The sequence below is a fragment of the Erythrolamprus reginae genome, chromosome 1, assembly GCF_031021105.1.
Source record: "Erythrolamprus reginae isolate rEryReg1 chromosome 1, rEryReg1.hap1, whole genome shotgun sequence".
In the NCBI taxonomy this organism is placed as follows: domain Eukaryota; kingdom Metazoa; phylum Chordata; class Lepidosauria; order Squamata; family Dipsadidae; genus Erythrolamprus; species Erythrolamprus reginae.
This window is the reverse complement of record NC_091950.1, coordinates 322,449,227-322,468,748: the sequence shown is the minus strand read 5'-3', so window position 1 is coordinate 322,468,748 and position 19,522 is coordinate 322,449,227. Positions and strand designations below refer to the sequence as shown.

The window sequence follows — 19,522 nt, the reverse complement described above, 5'->3', positions numbered from 1 at the left end:
CTCCTTACTCCAGTGGCAGCCTCTTTTTTCCTGGCTTAGAAGTGCAATCCTTACAATCCAAAAAATAAAAAGGTAAAGAGAAAGAGAAACAATCCATTGGATTGTGAAAGAAATAGCGCTGAGGGTCTTCATCCCCCGGCGCCTTTTGCTGGAGGCCCGGGAGACACTGGCACTCGGCGGAGCCGCCATCTTGGTTCTCGGCTGAGATCTCGCGAGACTTCGCGAGATCTTGGCCGATGATCAGGCCGGAATGGCCTGATCAGTGACGTGGCCGGGCGGGGCCAGCCAGCCCTATAAAAGGGCTGACTGGCTTGGATTGGGCCTTTTCGCCCGGACATCGTACAGCAGACACCTGCCTGCCCTCCCTATCTTTCAGTGTGCCACTTGGGGTCGCCCTACGGGGCCGAATAGGAATTTTTGGCGGCCCTGGTGTTTTAGCAAGGGCTGTTTTTTTGCCTATTCCACACTGCAGAGACGGATAATCGGTTAGGGGGTGCTTGCACCTGTTTTAGGTTATTTGGCTTACCTCTGGTCATTTGGGTAGGCAGGTTAGGGGCGGAAAACTGGGTGGTGGTTTAGCAACTGCATGTTCTCTGTTGGGCATCTTTGGGGATGATTGACAGGTTCTCTCCAAAGGCTTGTGGTTCTGACGGCCTGAGCAGTTGGGGGGAACCTGTCTTTGGGTCCCGCCCATGTAATTCCCCTTGTACAGGTTAGCTGGCGGGACCTCCCACATGCAAGTGCATGGCAAGGTCTCAGGTGAGGGAGTGGCCCCTCATCTGGATTAGCATGGAGCTACGCCCATAAGTTGCCCCGGAAGTTTATTATATGTCATTTTCCACCCCGGAAGTAATTGTTTGACCCTGCGGGTCCTTGTTAGGGTTATAGTTAATTATGATAATTATGCTAATTTGTTTAATAAATTATGCAAATTTATTTTAATAAAAATGACCCAGTTTTAAATCCAGCTCATTGTGTCTGCGTCGTTACTCCGCCTCTCTTGCAAAAGAAAAGAAGAAAGAGAAAGGAAAGGAAGGAAAGGAAAGGAAGGAGAGAAAGAAAGGAAAGAAAGAAAGAAAGAAAGAAAGAAAGAAAGAAAGAAAGAAAGGGTCCCAACTAATAAACTGGTAGTTACAAAGCTGATGTGGAAGCATTAGATATGATGGCTCAACAGTAGTATTAATATATTGTTTGAAGAAAGGATTCTTGATCTTAATCACAGTTAAGTGATTTGTATACAATGCTAAAAAAATAAATGACAACCCGATGAAAGCCATTTATTTAGCCTGCCAAATTTAAAGTTGCTTCAAAGAGATAAATAAATGACAATGTTGGTAGAAGCCAATCTTTGCTATGCATTGCAAACAGCAGATAAAAATCAGAATTTTATGAAATGGCTCTTCATCAGAGTAGAAAGAGACATCTTAAAGGAAAACTAAAAGTGCTCTGTGTTGTTTTAATGAATTTTATTTGAAGAACCAAGATGTTGACACCACTATGTTTGTTCTATTAACATCAGTATACAAAACTGATAGATTCCAGATGGGATGAGCAGGCACTTTGGGAGATGGAGCAGGTGGCCTTCTGGAGATTGCCAAATGACAAGTTTCAGCAGCAGGTCCAGCCAATAGGGATGATGATAGTGAGGGATGCTGGGAGCTGTTAATTTTATGAATGTTGGAGGGTCCAAATCTCCTGATCCAGGGTTATCAATGCGTAGATGTAGCCAATCAGAGTGAAAGAAAACTAATTTAAACCACATGGATCATGATGTCACATCATTTTCCCATTTCCAAGAAGAGAATATAAATACAGTGGCACCTCTGCTTATGAACTTAATTCATTCCATGACCAGGTTCTTAAGTAGAAAGGTTTATAAGAAGAAGCAATTTTTTCCCATAGGAATCAATGTAAAAGCAAACAATGCATGCGACTGGAGAAACCACAGGGAAGGTGGAGGTCCTGTTTCCTCCCAGGAGATTCCTAAAGAGGCCCCATTGAGGCTTCTCCCCACCTTTTCCAGCCCTGTTTTTCCCCAGGAGATTCCTAGACAGGCCTCACGAAGATTTCTCCCTGCCTTTTCCAGCCCTGTTTCCTCCCAGGAGATTCCTAGAGAGGCCCCACGGAGGCTTCTCCCTGCCTTTTCCGGTTACAGTTTCGGAAGCTCGGGTTTGTAAGTGGAAAATGATTCTTGAGAAGAGGCAAAAAACTACAACATCTGGTTCTTATCTACAAAAGTTCATAAGTAGAGGCATTCTTAGGTAGATATACCACTGTATGGGCAGTAGATTCTTGGGAGTGGGTGCAACTAGCTTTTCCGGGACCAGTGTCAGGCAAGTTGAACAGGTATTTGGCAAAGGTGAACTGATTATATGGATTCAACCCCCATAAACCTCTGGAATTAAAGTATGGCCAGTCTCTTTTCCGATTTTTCTCCAAATATTCTTTTTTGTTTCCATGTGTGAATTTAGACGTGTACATATTCTCCCTCCTATTGCAACCACAAATTGAGAATATGCAGCTAATGTGGTGTCCTTATAGCTAATAAACAAGGACACTTATTCTGGACAAATCTTTATGCACAACCCCATAGATATGGTCACATGATCACAACCTTCTGGTTTTATAAAAGTATATAGCTCTGTGATAATCCGATCAATCATGATCTCTAACTGACTCAAAGGTAAAAACTTATGCAGATTAGTTTGGAGGAAAAGTAAATCTGAGTCTGATCAAACACTTGTAAGAGTTCATATTAAGACTATTTATTTATTTGTTTGTTTGTTTGTTTGTTTATTAGATTTGTATGCCACCCCTCTCCGGAGACTCAGAGCGGGAGTGGCGCTGAAGGCGGCAAGATGCACATATCATGCTGCCTTGATTGCATTAGCAGAATCTCACCCGGCAGCCCTGTTTATTGTAACCCGCTCCCTTCTTAATCAGAGGGGAGTTGGGGAGCTCTTGCAGGGTAGTGCTGATAAAATTGCTCAGATTTGGACGGACCTTGACTCCAAATGGACAGCAGAGTCGACTGACAATGAGTCACTCGAGGTGACTGGGGCTCGCCTTTGTCCACCTGTCTGGGAGGAGTTTGACCTGGTGACACTTGATGAAGTGGACAAGGCCACTGGAGTTGTGAGTTCCGCCACCTGTTTACTGAATCTGTGTCCCTCCTGGTTCGTCTCAGCCAGCAGGGAGGTGACACAGAGCTGGCTCCAGGAGATTGTCAACGCTTCTTTGAGGGGGTGTCCTTCCCAGCTCCCTACAAGGAGGCACTCATGTGCCCCCTCCTCAAGAAGCCTTCTCAGGACTCAGCCGTTCTCAACCATTATCGTCCAGTCTCTAACTTTCCCTTTATGGGGAAGGTTGTTGAGAAGGTGGTGGTGCTCCAGCTCCAACGGTCCTTGGAAGAAGCCAATTATCTAGGCCCTTAACAGTCAGGATTCAGGCCCGGCTACAGCACGGAAACTGCTTTGGTTGCACTGATGGATGATCTCTGGGGGGGAGATTATTGACCCCCTCAGAGAGGGTCCACAACTTGGATGTCCTCCTCGATCCACAGCTAATATTAGAACATCATATCTCAGCTGTGGTGAGGAGGGCGTTTGCCCAGGTCTGCCTGGTGCACCAGTTGCTGCCCTATTTCGACAGGAAGTCTCTTCTCACAGTCACTCATGCCCTCATCACCTCGAGGTTTGACTACTGCTATGCTCTCTACATGGGGCTACCTTTGAAGAGTGTTCAGAAACTTCAGATCGTGCAGAATGCAGCCACACGAGCAATCATGGCCCTCCCTAGATATGCCCATGTCTCATCAACACTCCGCAGCTTGCATTTGCTGCCAATTAGTTTCCGGTCACAATTCAAAGTGTTGGTAATGACCTACATGGCATCGGACCAGAATATCTACAGGACCACCTTCTGCCGCATGAATCCCAGCAACCAATTGGGTCCCACAGAGTTGGCCTTCTCTGGGTCCTGTTGACTTAACAATGTCATCTGGCAGGACCTAGGGGAATACCCTTCTCTGTGGCAGCCCCGGCCCTCTGGAATCGATTCTCCCCAGAGATTCGAATTGCCCCCACCCTCCTTGCCTTCCACAAGATGTTGAAGACCCATTTATGCTGCCAGGCATGGGGGGATTAATTCTCTCCCCCACCCTTCTGACTTTAGCATTTGAGAGTGGTGTGATTGTGTAGAATTGATTGCATTTTAGTAGTAATGGTTTTTTTAATTAAGTTTTTTAATATTGGATTTGTATTATATTATATTATTATTGCTGTTGTGAGCTGCTCCGAAATCTAATAAATTATTATTAAATTATTATTATTAAGAGCCTTGAGCTTGTTTGAAAGTGGTTCATTTTCATTCAGTAACATAGCAATGCCAAATCCCACATTTTAGCTATATTATCAATTCCAGCAGATTGCCATTCTCTCAGAAATAACTTGGACAACATTACCCATAATTCAATGGCCATTGCTGAGCAGGGCACAGGTCTGCAGGTGATTTTCCACAAAGCATTATCTTAATGGCTTCACCTTCTGAGCATGGATGAAGACGACGATGAGGAGAAGATAGAGGGGTGGTAATGGCACTGATGGTATGCACTGAACATAATTGTTCATGACTGGATTTCTTTCATCAAGGCAGCCCAGTTCTATGTATCATTGCAACCCAAACTGCATTTTGCCTCAGAATCCTTTGGAATTTTGGTCTGCTGTGCTCAGTGAACCTTGGCTTTGAATAACAGGTCTTCAGGACCTGCTTTGCTAAAGGCAAAATCCAAACTGCACCACAGTTTGTTTTCCATATTGGAAAGCAGCTCAGAATGTAGGGACCTTAACATTCCTTTTTCAATTGGATCAATTGTGTGAATTGACATAACCTTCCGTTTGCTGAGGGTTTTGTGACTGCAATCTGCCTTGACAAGGTAATCTGAGTAATATACATGCAGCTTTGGAGTCTTCAGAGAGGGGCAGTATACAAATCTAATAAATTATTATTATTATTATTATTATTATTATTATTATTATTATTATTATTATTATTATCTTGCTATTTTTTAACATTCCCCACATTGTGTGCCTTTCACCTGAACAATCCTCTGTATTCATGCCAGCATATTGAAAGGGATCTATTGAAGGTCTGAAGAAAAAGTACACTTTGGGTGATAATCAACTTTTTTAAAAAAATTCAGAACGCTAAAACCTTTGTGAGTCTTGTCAATCACTTAACTGTGGAAAGTTGCAAATTGTTGGCGTCTAGAAAAGAACGGCACATTAACCAAAAATTGTCTAAAGCAAACTTTCAATGCATGAGGCATAGGCACAAACAAATAATGCTTTCACATAAACATTTCAGTAAGACTGAACAAAGCTAAACAATGTTATTTGTTTTATTAGCCAAGTCACATTTAGCAGTCTGGCCTAGCGGTAATGAGATAGTACTGGGCATTATTCACATATCTGGTCAGTGTTTGCCAAGTGTAAGTTAAGTCCATTTCCTCCCCACACATAGTCATACTACTATTTTATATAAGCTAAGATGATTGAACTCAGGGGTGGGCTACTGCCTGGACCAGGGGGGAGAACGCAGTGGGGTAGCAAAAATGGAGCTCCACCCCAAAACACCCAATTTGCAATGAAAGATGTTGAAACAAAATGCATAAGCCACGCCCACAGTGTGGTAGTAAAAAAAATTGGTAGCTCATCACTGATTGAACTGTAGACTACCTGTAAGCCAATGTACAGATGCCTGAATCCCAATAATCAGGAGGTACATGCAATGCATTAATATCCTCCTAGGCTATGATTAATTTGTTTAATGTATGTATTAAATTTATTTGTTAATAGCTTCAGTATAAATTATAGTTAATTTTAAAGCAATTTCTCTCATCTTGCCCCGATTTCTCTCCTAAAATCTCCCCCCCCCCTTTATTAATTGATCTGGAATTTACTAATATCTATGTTTGTATAGCATCTGAAAATAAATTATTGTTTCATTTATGACCAGGTTACAATAAGACAAATGATGAACACATCTTTTAATATTTAGCCTAAAATGGGATTTGTTTTCTTCCTATTTTTTTCTATCCCAGATGTAGTATTAATTCAGAAAACAAGTTCTAAAAAGCCGTTTCTTTCATAAAGGATGCTTCTGAAGCCTTTGAAATAGTCCCAAAAAAGCTATGAAAAGATTGTGTACTCCTGCCTAATTATCTGATTTGGAAAGCATTGTTCAACTATACCAGAACCATCAGGGATCAATATTATAGACACCCTAAAATTAACCCCTTCAGGAATAATGTTGATCTCCTCAATAACACTAAAACATTTTAAGCTTGAATGCACAAAAGTTAAAATTAGGATATGCCTCATTTTAACATGATGTCAGTTAATCCAATGTAGATCTGAAATTCTGACCAAGGAGAAGAAACTCACTTTGACACTAATACATATCTGAACCCGTACAGATCTCCAATCCTGAACTGTGCTTCATAAATCTTAGGAGTGCTGCAATTTTGCTTACAAATTTGTTTTTGCGATTATTGATGGTGTAAGGGATAGATGAAGAATGAACAGCATGTGATGTGAGTAACTAGAGGTGATCAGAGTTTTTGACTGAAACCAGCCTAAGATTGTATATTGAATAAATCTTCTTTAAGAGGATATATTTCAAGATTTTACCACTTCTATCTACATTTTGAAACCATTGGAATTTTTCTTTGTTTTGTTTTAATTATTCTTATGTTGTTTATTTGTTTGTTTGTTTGTTTATTAAATTAATTAATTATTCATCTTTTTCTTCACATCATTAAGCATTCTATAACATGACCTTAGATTCTAAGAGAAACAAATACAAACTACAGCTAAATGAGACAAATGTAACTGTTAATTAATTAAACGATTTAACCCCCTCCGAGATAAACTTAAAAGAATCTGTTGACATATCCCAATGGTGTAATTCACTTTTTTATTTCAACATCAAAGCTGAGAAAATCTTGACAGATAAGGTATCTTGCTGATTTTTTAAAAAAGCTATTTGTAACATTCTTTCAAATGTGCAAAAAAAGAAACAAAAAAAGGATTAAACCTTTTTTTTCTCATTTAACAAAGCAACTCTAACAAAACAGATACACCAATTATGCTACTGTATTATGTGCTTTAGCAAAAGAGCAGAGTAATTCAACAAATACATTATGGCACACGAGCCTCATAATAAAGGGAAAACTTTACAATGAAAAGGTAATGTAGTGCACAAAGCTTCATTTAAAAAAAATACAATAATGTGGCATAAAGTAGCCTGGTTTTTTTTTCTAACTAGCATCTATTGACTATTCATGTTTATCATAATCCAGCGGACACTTCAAGATTGAGGAGCAAACGACTTTGTTTTAAAAGGTGCATTGCAGAATAACATTCCTACTAAAGACAGATTGGCAGCATGGCAGCATATAAATTCAGGCACATTTGAATGCAAAACAAATAGGTTCCTTACAAAAATCTTTCCAGGACAGTGCAAAATTGTAAAGTCCCTCAAAAGGCAACAATTGTTTACAAAACATAATTCAAGACCGAAATACATCCAGAATTGAATTGAAATGAGAGAATGCACCAATGACAGGAAAAAGGGTTTTGAACATTAAAAGTGTTTTTGGTACCTCCAAGGTTTATATGACAATTATACTTCAACAATGTTAGGCTGATAGCTTAAAAGCATTGCATGAAGTTCACTTCAGATCTGAAAGGTCACATTACAAAGCCACAGTGCATTTGAAAAGAGCTTTCAGAAGAGCAAGGCATTAGACTGATTCTGCAAAAAATATAGCTTGAGATCCAAAAGTCCACTGGCCAAACAATTGGCTTCTAGTTTGGGTGTTAAAAAGCAATAGCATTAAAAAAATATGTGTATAAAACGAAGGCTCAGGTTCACACCAAAACATATGGCAAACACTAGCACCAATATCCAGCAAGAGTTGGGCACAGGATCACTGTGTGAATGAAGACAGACTTTGCAATGCTTATTTAGATGCCTTTTAAACCAGGTGGTGATGTAAATAGGAATGCACATTTCAATTCAGGGTGATTAATAAGGCTGTGATATATGCGATAAAGGCCTAACTGATTTTCAGAGGTGCTGAATCAGTCATCCTGATGTTCAGGGCAGGAAAGATATGGCAATTTGGTGGTGTCCACCTTCCAAAATCATAGCAACATGATTGATTTTAGAAAATGCATCTCACAATGTTTGCTTTTTTTTTTCACAGAGAAGCAGAGGCTTGTTGTATAGGGTTATCAGAAAGCTGAATGAGGACAAATAAGGGAAAAGGTAACACGATAATTGTTGCATTTTCATTGCATCTGTGACAAAAATTACAGGGGAGGGAAAGCCCCAAAAGCTTAAGCCTGCATGTAAAAGTATATGAAAATATTTTTCCAACATCAGAAAGATTACTTTTCAATTGCAGAATATGCTAGAGGCATGTAACTGATTAAAGTCTTGTCAGTTTCAGATAGCAGCCAAGCCAGTAGGAGGGTATTAATCAAGTTCACAGTGTGGAGCTTGTTAAATTTGCTGTTAGCACTCATTAGAGGAGTGCTGCACTCCGGAGAAAAGCTGTTCAAGAAGTGATAGTTTTTAGATACTCAAAAAGCCAACGATATTTGATTTTTAAGGCTGTGCCTGCCAGGCAGAGGACCTGAAGGCAAAAAGTAGGACATGCCCTCCTTTTGCCAGACAACTGGTAATCTTACATTTGTACTTTTGTTCCAGAGCTGTTTTGGAACTTAATCTGTGTTTAAGTTCTAAAACAGAACTTAATCTGTCTTTCTCCTGACCATCAAAACATCACAAAAGGTGAATGTTTCTTAGCCGGAGCCTAAGAGGACAATCATGGGTGACACTCCCTTATTCGTACAAAACATAAGGAAATCTTGAAGTCTCAAGGGCTTAAAGAGCAGAGAGAATCCTGGGCTTTCTACAGCCATGGGACTGCAGCGTGGCTACGTCTCATGGGCGTAGTGCACAGTGTCCCCAAAATTTAAAAAATCCCCCCCAAAATATAAAAAAACAAGATGGTGACACATGCACAGTGCTGGAAAGTCAGTTTCTGCACATGCTCAGAATGCAAAACACCCGAAAAAAATTCAGCCCCAAAATTACTCTCCAAAATTACATTTTTTTAAAAAAAAAATTGTGACATCCATGCACCGGCACCAACTGAACCGATTCTGTGACATTGTGACATCGCCACCGGGTTGCTACCAGTTCAGGCAAACCGGTCCAAACTGGGAAGAACCCACCTCTTGTTGCAAATAATGGCAACTTGACCAGAGGGGCTAAGAATATCTTGCAGCGCCCCAAAAGAGGAGGGCTGGTAGCAGTGCAGATGGCCGGGGGAAAATCTGCCTGAGCTGGAATCCGTAATGGCACTCAAATTTAAAGAAAGATTTAAAAATCGCCCTTATAAAAGCCCAAATAAAAATTTACAACTCCCTCTTTTCTTCTTTGAGCCTCTAAATCAGAAGTGTCCAACTTTGGCAACTTTAAGATTTGTGGACTTCAACTCCCAGAATTCCCCAACCAGGAAGATGACCAGCAAGCCAGCAATATTTTAGGAGTTTGCAACCCATATAGGAACCTACTTGGGGCAATGTCCTTTGGATGGGGACAACAAAACAGAATTAGCTGCCGTGAAAGTCCTTTGTTAAAGGACAAGGGTTTTTTGTGTGTTTACTCCTAGACCAAACGAAGACTGTCTTGTCTCTCAGGAATATAACATTTGATATGCAGTAATGATCTTTAACCATCGCTAAGGCTTAGGCATACATAATTGTAGATGAGAGAAGATAACTGAAAAGGGTATTTTTCCCACCTGTGGTTTTTGTTGTATTTTAACCTGTCAGCTGGTTATATAGAAGAGCTACATTCAGTTGTCTGATAGGTGAGCTTTGCATGTGTGTATTATATGCACAGAAACACACACACTGCATTCAGTAAGGTGCTTTCAACAAACAATAGCAATAAGGATAATACAATGGTTCCAGCAAACTAACAATAATGACAACTAGATATTTTTCTTAAGTTTCATACATTTAACAAAAAGTGATTTGAATTTCCAAGCCAGACCTGTTCCAGGTATGCTGGCATTAAAGCTAAAAACATCTCACCTTCCCATGCTAAGGGCCTAGTCCCATCCCTTGCCATTTCCAGCTTCCTTATTTGCATCCCTTTTGCCTGTTAATTTGTCAAGTCAAAATCATGGTTTCTGTTAGGAAAATAGATGTAGTGTACGTTACTTAAATAGACCGAGACCAATTTTAATCTTTTGCACTGTATGAGGATAGACAGAAACTGAGTTACGGTTACATATAGCTACTCCAGAGGTGGGTTGTTCCTGTGTTGGAACAATTCTATAGAACCAGTAGAGCGAATTTCCCCCAGATCGCCAAACCGGGAGCGACTGCTGGCTGGCCACTCCCCTGAACTGGCTCGCTCAGTGGTGCCATAGGCAGCACCATCTTGTTTTTGGCTCCTGTGCACACACAGAACCTGTTTTTTTGCAGATTTTTGGTACTGCGACGGCATGGGAGAAAGCGAACCGGCAGTGAGGTAAGTTAGAACCCACCCCTGATCTACTCAATTGGCATACAAAGGACCAATTGAGATCCTATACTTGAAATGTTCACCATTCACTTGGATGGGGAAGAAAGCTTCCACGACCTTCTTTCAAGGACTTAGATGGAAGTTCCAATCCATCAGAAGTGAATGGAGGAAAAAAACAACCAAAGCAAAAATACAATTAAATCTTTCTACCCTTAAGGAACCAGTAGAAAAATAGCAAAAGTGTTTTCCCTTATAAAAATAGAAATACAGAATTATATTACTGTAGTCTGATCCTATGCTTGTGTATTTAGAAATATTTTAAACTGCATTCTGTGGGGCTAAACTCCCAGTTAAAAATTTCTAGATTTGCAGTAAAGAGCTGGGTATAAAAATATCTAGATTTGCAGTAAAGAGCTGGCTATGATAAAATTTGCTTTCTTTGATTATGACCCTAGAAGAACTTTTGTTGTTAATATATCATGCAATATATTACAATATAATATGAACAATGTAATATATTGTATATACAGCATATACAGTGTGGGCATTTTGTCTTATTTGAAAGGATATCACTGTACCCATTTTCGGCAGGGCACTTCATATCAAATGTCAAAGCAGGACCATTGATTTTTGTTCTTTTTATGTTTTGAAAATAGGTACTTTATGCTATTAATAAAAAGCAAGGCCCCACTAGCAATGAAGCTCAGGCTAGACATATTGGCAAAACAAGAGGAGATCCACAACATTTAGGCATATATTTGGGAAGGGAATATGTTTTAACAAAAGTGGTTGCTGTTGACCATTTGTAGATTTTGACCTGACCTGATGTATGCCCTTCGCTTTGGAAGGGGTCAATATGTGCAGGACCCAAAGGACAGGATGTGATCTCAGCTGCAGTACAAAACTTTCTTGTCCTTTCTTCATTGTTAAGAGCCTCGGTGGTGCAGTGGTTAGAGTGCAGTACTGCAAACTACTTCTGCTGATCACCGGTTACCAGCAGTTTGGCAGATCAAATCTCACCACCGGCTCAAAGTTGACTCAGCCTCAGCCTTCCATCCTTCCAAGGTCAGTAAAATGAGGACCCAGATTGTTGGGGGCAATATGCTTACTCTCTGTAAACTGCTTAGAGAGGGCTGTAAATCACTGTGAAGTGGTATATAAGTCTAAATGCTATTGCTATTGTTCTCCCCCCACTAGTTGTAAAATTATGTTGTTTTATGTATAGAGATTCTCAGTTATCTGGATCATGGTTGTCCCAAAGGTACTTTTCTCAAGAGGAATCTGGACTTTCTGTTTTTTTTCTTAGAAGACATTTGGCTTCTTATGCAAAAAGCTTCTTCAGCCCTTGTCCAGATGGTGGAGAATGGAAGGATTTTTCTGAGAAGCAAAACATCTTCAAAGAAAATCTCAGAAAGTCCTATTGCCTTTTGAAAAAGCACTTTTGGGACTCTGTTGCTTTGGCAAATATTGGAGAGCATCACATGCAAATCCAGGACCTTGGTCAAGGAGACTGAGTGACTTTCCTACTGTGGGGTGCTGATTGGATTGAATAGACCTGGAATTTTCTGAAAGTTACCATATTTTTCGGATTATAAGATGCATCTTTTTCCTCCCTAAAAGAGGCTGATAATTTGGGTGCGTCTTATACTCTGAATGTAGGTTCCCCCCCCCAGCCCTAACTAGCTGCTAACGATCTTCTCAGCTCTTATCTTGCAGGCTCTTTTATTGTTTCTCTCTGTGAAGAATGTTTTCCAAGCCCTACGTTTTTGCAGGGTTCTTTTTTCATTGTTCTAACTTGCTCTGAATAAGTTTCTTTCCAGCCCTAAGGATGTTCCCAGCTCTTACCGGCTTGCAAGCCCTTTCATTGTTACTCTCTGCGAAGAATGTTTTCCAAGCCCTAAGTCTTTGCAGGTTTTTTTCATTGCTATACTTGCTCCGAATGTTTCTTCCCAAGTACTAATGATGTTCCCAGCTATTACTGGCTTGCAATCTCTTTTATAGTTACTCTCTGACTAAGTTTTTTTTTTTTTAAAAAAAAACCTAACCAGGGGATAAAATAATGTGATGAAGCTGACCAGACTAAGGACGCTAGCCAGATGAATACCTAATAAGCAGACTCTTTTCCCTATTTTCTTCCCCAAAAACTAAGGTGCATCTTATACTCTGAAAAATACGGTATTTTCAATTATCACCTAAATATGTATAGGTGCAGCTCTCCCAAAAAGTTACCTCCAGTGGAAAGCGAGTGAGTAGAATGAGCAGGCCATTCCATTCCTGGCATTTGGCAGCATCGACATAATTTTTCATATGATCAGTTTTCACAGTTTTCTTATGTAACCTATCAGTTAAGGTATGAAGTAGATGGTTATACGATGTACAACTGATCCATTATATTTTCATCCAGAGGTCCTTAGGTGTTTTACAATTAATTGATACAAGTTCATATTTTAATTGGGCTATGGTCTATTAGCTATTGTAATGGTCAGCCCTGAATTTCACCCTCAGATAGACATGGGGAGATATCTGTTATGTTTGGACTCTCGTTGTGAATTTGGCAGGCCAGTGAATTGAATTATGCCAGTTTTTAAAAATGATAGTGTGAATTTTCAGTCTACCTGCTTATCTTTACTTTGGTAAACTCTGTAGGGCTGAGCCATCCCCCTTGGGGGTATCTCAAGAGATTAGCATCTCACAGTTACCTTAACAATTTAACTGGGGGGGGGGGGTTCTTGCTGAAATAAACTGGAGCATCATATTGTAAGTGCGTTATTAAAAGGAATAAATTCCAACAGAGAAATCTTAAATTCATATTTTCCCTTGTTTTTTCTCTTAATTTTTTTTTAAATGGGAGTCTAACAGAATCTTAGTCCTTAACTACCATTGCTTTGTATAGTGTACTTGTCTTGTATCCACCAAACAGCCACTGAACGTTACATGTAAACATCACCTACTCAACTCAGCTGGGATTTTTGCCCAATTGATTTTAAAATGAATGTTCATCCAACTTTTCTATATGATACCAGCAAACAGAGTACAGAAATCCTCAGGCTTGTGTTTTGCTAACACAAACACACTTTTTTTTTTAATGAAACCATCTATTATGTCCAAAATTATGAATGTTCTGCCATTAATGAAGTTGACCATCATTGTTTTGGGAATCACTGGTGATTGTTGAGCATTGGAGTGCTTAGACATGGTAACAGTTCATCTAAGCCTGGTGTTGTTTTGCTTTGTTTGATGGGATGCTCAGAATCCTGTAGGCTGTTTGTAATCTGAATTCAGACTGCTTCTTGCACAGGTTCATCTTCCTGTTTGTTCACATAGCAAGGTGGTAAGGAATGCATTGAGGCAGGTGCCATGGCCAGCTGGTTTGAAATCTCCTCTTCATTGTGGGGCGTATTCCTAGCCGCAGGAGCATGCAGGCGGTGAGCATCCAGCATTTCCAGCAATAAATCATAAAGTGGCACCACATTCTTGCACTTCATGTTATAAAGGTGCTCCATCCCTTTATTGCTAGAGGTTCACATAAAAATAAAATTAAATATCATTATCCCAAGGGATTCCAAGTTTGACTCTACTATTGCTTGGGGATTTGTCTTGAACGATGCAAAGCATGTTCAAATATATTGATGAATAGCCTGTTTAAGTGGGGCAGTAAAACGTAGATTCTGGATTATAGGAGCAAGCTGACTGTGGAGAATTTATTCATTTAATTAATTAAATTTAGGCTCCACAAAATTCCAGATTCCTCTGGGTGGTTTAGTTTAAAGAAAGAAAAAGAATCATGCACATCCAGGAAAATAATTCAAAACAACCAACAGGGACTCAACACACACCCTACCCAAAATTTGGTAAAATAACAGGGATTCAAAGACTTCTGGAATTCATTGGGGAGGGAATTGTGCAAATTTCAACAGAAGGAGATAGTACTCCAGAGAGAAGGAATCAGGACCAAGGTGTCATCTTCAACCTCATATTAGTACCCCATTTTAGGAACAATGGTATTGTAGCACATTTTAAAACAAACACAGAATTTTCTAATCTCATTTGACTTTTACAGTGCATTTGAAAATACTTGGGCACTGTATAATGGATGGATCTGGAAAGAATGAAAAATGGAAAAATACAAATGCAATGACAGAAATGTGACATGAAATACATTCGGCTGTCACAATAAAATTAACACATTTGCCATTGCGCTCTCCAAAGTAATTGAGATCAGGCTCAAATAAATCTTGAGAACATCATCCGACACACCTGCTTTTGCCATTTGCAGCACAAATGAATCCTGAAGTTTAAATGATTTCTAGTATTTTAGTGACTCTCAAGGGATTTTAAACATTGGCAAAGTTTACCTTGTACAATTTTCCATGACTCTTATAATTCCCTTAAGTTTAACCATGATAGCACATTTCAGGAAGGGGTCTCTTTTACACTGAAGACAATACCAATCAGCCATGTGCTAAAGCCCACTGGGTAACCACTCACCTCATGTGCCTGATGTGGGAAAGGATGAGGAGGAGCTGAGCCAAGCGCCTATGTTGCTGCTGTTGGGAAAGGCCGGATTTGGCCATTAAATGCATCAAAGTGTCAGTAATCTTATCCAGAACACGATGGATATGCTCTTTTTCCTCCAGGGATTTCAAGGTGCTAGAAAGAAATGTGTAGATCCCTGTGGGAGGAGAGGAGAATTAGAGGAGAGGAGAGAAAATGAGAATTAGAGGAGAGGAGAATTAGAGGAGAAGAGAGGAGAGGCCAGAGAAAACAGGAGAGGAGAGGAGAAGGGGAGAGGAGAGGAGAAGAGAAGAGAAGAGAGAATTAGAGGAGAGGAGAATTAGAGGAGAAGAGAGGAGAGGAGAAAAAAGGAGAGGAGAAGAGAAGAGAATTAGAGGAGAGGACAGGAAAGGAAAGGAGGGGAGGGGAGGTAAAGGGAGGGAAGGGGAGAGGAGAGATGCCTAGCATTATCAGTATATTGTAGCAGATTTATTTATTAATCTAATGCACAGATAAAAAATAGGGTGATATAAAATATTCATTTAAATAATCAGGTAAGATCATCCCTTAGTAAGCTGATCATAATCTGATCTAGACAGATAACTCTCAGTTGAATGGCTTTAGCTTCAAATGTGGCAGATTTTCTTACTACCCGTGTATTTGAACCCTGGGGGAAGTACAATAAACTTTTTAATGAGGTCCCAATGGGCTCTCCAGTCAATTAGAAGTTTTAAATGATGTTCTATGGCTAAAACCAGAGGTGGGTTCCTGACCGTTCAGACTGATTCGATAGAACCAGTATCAGGAATTTCCCCCTGCTCGCCGAACCGGCAGTGGTGACTGGCTAGCCACACCCCCGAACCAGCTCTCTTGGCTACGCCTACAGCGGTGCCATCTTGTTTTTTGCTTCTACACATCCACAAGTGCTCTCTTTTATTTTGCTCCTGCGCATGCGCAAACCATCAGTTTTGGGCCCTGTGTACAGTGAAGGGCTCCCAAATTTTTTACTACCACACTGTGGGCGTGGCTTATGCACTTTCTTTCAACATCTTTCAGTGAAAATTGGGCGCTCTGGGGTGGAGCTCCATTTTCGCTGCCCCACTGCATTCCCCCTCATCCGGGCAGTAGCCCACCCCTGCCTGTGCACGTGTGCACGTATGGTATGGTCATGTGACATGCCATGTGGCTCGCAATGCGCACATGTCCACACAGCATGGGAGGAAGTGAACTGGCAGCAAGGTAAGTTAGAACCCACCCCTGGCTAAAACATTCAGTTGGTAGTCAAAAAAGTAATGAGTGACCTAGTAAACTGATTGTTACTGGAATGCAATTTATACATTAGAATTTTTTTAAAAAAAAATTCCCTGAAAATAAGACAACGTCTTATATTAATTTTTGCTCCCAAAGATGTGCTACGTCTTATTTTCAGGGGATGTCTTATTTTTTTCAATGAAGAAGAATTCACATTTATTGCCGAACAAAAAAAATGAACATTTATTATATACTGTACAGTAGTTGTCATCACAAACCAGCATAACCAGACATACTCTAAATCCTATCAAGAATTTTTTACTACTACCGTACCATTATGTAGTACTATGGTACTACTACCGAGTTGGATGTGTTTTAAATCTGATTGATGCAGCGTCTTGGGATGCAATTTATGGACAGCAGTGTTATATATGTTCTGTTCGGGAATACTGGGAAATGAAACGTCTCCTACATCTTACTTTCGGGGGATGCCTTATATTAGGCAATTCTACGAAACCTCTCCTATGTCTTACTTTCGGGGGTGATTTATTTTTGGGGAGTCAGGGTAGCTGATTAACACACTGTGCTCACCTTCAGGAGGTTAGATGAAGAAATTACTACAGACAGAAGCTTAATTTTGTATACATGTATCTGAGAATAAGGGCCACAAAAATCAATTAGTCATCCTTCTCAATAGGAAGAAAGGAACAAATGTTCAAGGCATCCTTCCTCAACCTCGTGCCTTCCAAATGAGATGGGACAAAAGCTTCTGAAGTTCTGGAAGCCTAACGTATCTGGAGGGCACCGACTTAGAGAAAATTTTCTCAAACTCTCAGTGAGCTAAATAAATGAAAACTAAACTCAACAGATTTGGGGGGGGGGAAATGTTTTTTCAACATTTTAAAATAAATGTTAGACAAAAATAATATAATTTAAATTGAGGTTCTGATTCTGACATATAGATATACAATAGAGGAAAATAACTGTATGACTATTAGCAAGTCAAGTAGTTTAGCACTGATCAAAACATTTTGTGGTAAGATGTAAGAACATAAGAACACAAGAAGAGTCCAGCATTCTGTGTCACACAGTGGCCCACCAATTGTCAATGGGGATCTTGAGCAGAAAGAGAAGGAAAAACCCTTCCTTTCTCTTGACCCCCAACAAATAGAATCCTGCCTGCCTCAACCAACATAGAAGCGGCACATGGACATCCGTTTCAATAACCACTGATACATTTGGCATCCATGAATCTGTCTAATCCTGCCTTGAAGCTATCAAGGCTGACAGCTGCCACGACCTCTTCTGAAAGTGAATTCCATAAACCAATGACGCCCTGGTGAAGAAATATTTCCCTTTATTTGTCCCCACTTTCTTACCTATGAGCTTTAGTGTATTTGTTTGTTTGATTTTTTTTATAGCTGCCCATCGCAGTAAATGACTGGGGTGCTTACAATTCAAAGATGGCATAATCCTGCCATAAAGTGGTGAAAATTTTGAATAGTTCAGAGAACTGATAAATAGCACCTCTGACTGGCCCCGCCCCCATCTATTTTCTGCTTCCTGAGTCCCAGCTGATCGGGAGGAAATGGGTATTTTACAGTAACCTTCCCCTGCCACACCCACCAAGCCAAGCCACACCCACCAATTCACACAGACCAGGTAGTAAAAAAAATTGAATCCCACCCCTGAATTATTGGTAGTGTCAGTCTGACATATTGAATCACAAATGATCAACCTATGGCTCAATAAAGTGAATAAATCAAGATTAAGTTAATCGTAAGTTTCTGCATCATGATGGCCAATATGGTAATAAAGCATTCTCTCATAGATTTTTTTAAACAACAAGCCATTTATTCAGAGAAGAAAAAGGAACAGAAAGAAAAGAGAGAACCTAATATAAACATTGATCACTCTCATAATAAGAAAATCATATTGTCACAGGCTCCACACCCCTTTATCAGATCATCAGTATTCTGGCTGTATAACTCAGATTCTGCAGCTGGGTGCTTGGACTACAAGCTGAAACACATTAATTCCAGAGAATTCCCATAAAAGTCAATCCATCTCTTTCACAATATAGGAGGGACCAGACTAGAAGTCAAGTTCTTAGTGCCATCAGTCTAAGTGCTGAGTATATGTAAGAACATGAATAAGAACATCCTACTGTAGTCTTAAATCTAGTGTAAGTTATAAGGCTTCTAAATAAAATCAAAGTACAGTGGTACCTCTACTTACAAACTTAATTCATTCCATGACCAGGTTCTTAAGTAGAAAAGTTTATAAGAAGAAGCAATTTTTCCCATAGGAATCAATGTAAAAGCAAATAATGTGTGCGATTGGGGAGGGGGGAGGCCCTGTTTCCTCCCAGGAGATTCCTAGAGAGGCCCCATGGAGGCTTCTCCCTGCCTTTTCTGGTTACAGTTTTGGAGGCTCAGGTTTGTAAGTAGAAAATGGTTCTTGAGAAGAGGCAAAAAGAATCTTGAACACCCAGTTCTTATCTAGAAAAGTTCGTAAGTAGAGGCATTTGTAGGTAGAGGTACCACTGTATTTATTTTAGGTTGAGACTCTTTGAAGAGTCCAATGTCATGTTTCAGAGTTGCTTTGAAATGAGATGGGCAGCAAGTACATTTAATAAATATGTCATTTTATTTTTATGAAAACAATAACTTTACATAATTAAATGGGCAGTATTTATGCTTAGTAATCAACATCATGCTTGTTACTGAAATGACATCTTGATTATGCTCTTATATCAAGAAGCAAGCTGTTCATTTAATACCTGAAGAAATTCCACTTGTGGTGTCTTGGATTACCAAGGATATGTGTAAAAATCTGCCCTATGCAGTTAACCCATATGCAGTTAATCCACCACATTTAACCCATTTTAACATGTACCCCGTCAACATGTTTGTCAGATTTCCCCCCAATTTTTAGTTGGGCAGGACTGAGCAAGTCAACATACGTAGGTGGTGAATTGTATTGACCTTCACAAGACATTAATTGTATAGGTCTGTGTAGAGGTTTTTCCACTTGGGACTGTGTGGACTGTGGCGGATTGCGTTACGGACATTTAATATACAGTAATTTATGATTGTAACTAAATTATATTAGCAGGCTGCACTATATTTTAAAAAATTGAAAATTGCTTTTAGCTGTAATTTATTTT

General features: G+C 39.8%; 1 protein-coding gene across 6 annotated transcripts in view; it reads right to left on the bottom strand.

Moving 5' to 3' along the window:
• Positions 1-13,573: 13,573 nt before the first annotated feature.
• ESR1 (estrogen receptor 1) overlaps positions 13,574-19,522 on the bottom strand; it is a 258,921-nt gene continuing 252,972 nt past the window's right edge. For all 6 annotated transcript variants that reach the window (XM_070733732.1, XM_070733728.1, XM_070733727.1 and 3 more), the window contains 2 exons: positions 15,097-15,280; positions 13,574-14,121 (listed from right to left, as the gene is read on the bottom strand). In XM_070733732.1, the coding sequence (XP_070589833.1) occupies positions 13,887-14,121; positions 15,097-15,280 (419 nt within the window). In that variant the 3' untranslated portion in view covers positions 13,574-13,886. The remainder of the gene's footprint in view (positions 14,122-15,096; positions 15,281-19,522) is intronic.